We start from the raw sequence: 1,946 nt of genomic DNA on the forward strand, positions 1-1,946 counted from the left end.
GGGGGGAAATAGGCACCGTCCACCCTAGGAAAAGCCTCTTCCAAGGGCTGGCTTTATCTTCTCTGCCCTCCTGTTCCCAGGCGGCTTCCAGGTCCACCCAAAGAACCTCATCGTGGGGCCCAAGTGGCTGCGAGGCTGGAAGGGGAATGAACTGCAAAGGTGCATCCGCAAGAAGCAGGTGGTGGGAGATCGGATGTTTGTAGAGGACTACCACAAACTCAACAAGAGGATCCGGTACTTGTACAGGCGCTTCAATCGTACTGGGAAGCACCGCTAGGAGCGACTATGGATTCAGCACACGGAGCGTGGTTTTGTGGCATCGCGGTCAGAATAAAGCCAGCTTTCACACGGTTGGGTTCCCAGTGCTTTCTGCAACCTTGGCTGTGCATATCTGGCCCGGTCCCGGAGTCCTGCTGCTGCTCCAGACCTGAGCTCCTCTGTGCAAGTTCTGCCCCTTCAGTGGCTTCTGACGTACTTCCCAGAGACATCTGTTCCAGCCTGCATCCCTGAACTTGGCCCAAGAGTCCTCTGTTTCTTGGCCAGGCTTCGAGCATCCTTTTGGCCTCGGTGAGCCCCAGGTTCTCATGTCCTCCTTGACAATTTCAGTACACCCCAGCTTAAGATTTTCCTTCTAGCCAAATTCTCGAGTTAGTGCTAAGAGTGCCATGTGTCTTCCTGCTCATTGCTTCCTCCCTTGCCCTCAGTTTATCCGTGATTAAGCATGAATGATCCAAGTGTTAGTCAAAATGCATCAGAACTGGTCCTAAGAACAGAACCAGTTTCACAGTGGTGATGACTTATCCCCATACTAATGACAAGTGACCTTTTGTTTATAATGCAGTCAAGATTTGCAAAAGTAATTCAGGCACTTTACAGTTCTTGAAACTGGTTGTTTCTAGTCTTCCATAACTGTTACTGGTTCCTTTAGTTACGGTGAGTCAAGGCTGGCATCCCTCTAATCCAGCACCCACCAAGACCATTACACGCTTCAGAAAAACCTGCAAGATGAGCAGGCATTTGCCTGTCTCTTCTCCCTTGGTTGTTAATTTGGCTGCTAAGGTAGCTGGAGAGATACCTGCTGACTTGATGCAACCTGTCACAGCAATGCTACTCTGTAAAATTACTTAGTTGGAAGCAGTAGGGAATGACAACTTCCTTTTGGTCTAAGCCTTAGGCAGGTGAAGCCAAAGTCTCTGTTCAAGCAGCTGAAGTTCATGTTCTCAGGAGCAGGGTGGCAGAACTGTGGGACTCTTGCCAAAAGGTGCTGTGGATTCAGGAACCGTGCACAAATTGGAGACTGAGTGAGCACCTGGAAGAGAGCAGGTGGGGGTTATTACGTACGTAAACCCCTGGGTGTAGCAAATCCTTGGCTGAAAATAGGTCAGTAACTGGAAAAGTGTGAGAGAAAAGTATCTCATACCCTTTGTCAGCTCCTGGTCCCTGAGCAGCAGCTTGGCAAAGGGCTCTGTGGGAGCTCCACAACCTCCAGCTCCGGTTATTTGCAATGGTTATTGGAACGGTTCGCTAACTGCGGTGGGAAGGTTGCCGAGCTACAGAAGCTGCTTCCATGGCTTGTGCCTTCGCAGCTTGTCTGAAAGCACAGCTTGAAAACCTTCTGTTCCGCCGAGCCTCGTGCTAGCTTGCTCCTTAACCCTCCCATTCTGGTCACAACCCCCTGTGAAGTCTTCACCTTCCTTCTGGCCGCGGTGTTTTCCCTCCGAGGCTGTTGCTTTGAACGTCTCCGTCTTGTGTATCTACAGATCTGAGACTGAAAACTTTCGTTAATGGCCTGCACCAGTGAAGAACCCTGGTGTAGGTGCCAACCGGTCGCTTGTCACCCTACTCGAGGTCTTCAGAGCAGCAGAAAAGCCCCCAAACAGGCGGCTGCTCTTGGGGCTGCCGCCCCGGGGCCTCTTAGGCTCCCTTCCACCCCGCGCTGGAAGCAG

General features: G+C 51.5%; 1 protein-coding gene across 1 annotated transcript; it reads left to right on the forward strand.

The window, feature by feature from the left end:
* Positions 1 to 80: 80 nt before the first annotated feature.
* On the forward strand, positions 81 to 277 carry MRPL51 (mitochondrial ribosomal protein L51; the record flags this gene model as incomplete). The annotated part of the gene is made up of 1 exon (XM_010155485.1): positions 81 to 277. A coding segment is annotated over one exon (197 nt), but the record flags the coding sequence as incomplete, so codon positions are not given.
* Positions 278 to 1,946: the final 1,669 nt, after the last annotated feature.

The sequence above is a fragment of the Eurypyga helias genome, unplaced genomic scaffold, assembly GCF_000690775.1.
Source record: "Eurypyga helias isolate BGI_N326 unplaced genomic scaffold, ASM69077v1 scaffold38487, whole genome shotgun sequence".
Taxonomy (NCBI): Eukaryota; Metazoa; Chordata; class Aves; order Eurypygiformes; family Eurypygidae; genus Eurypyga; species Eurypyga helias.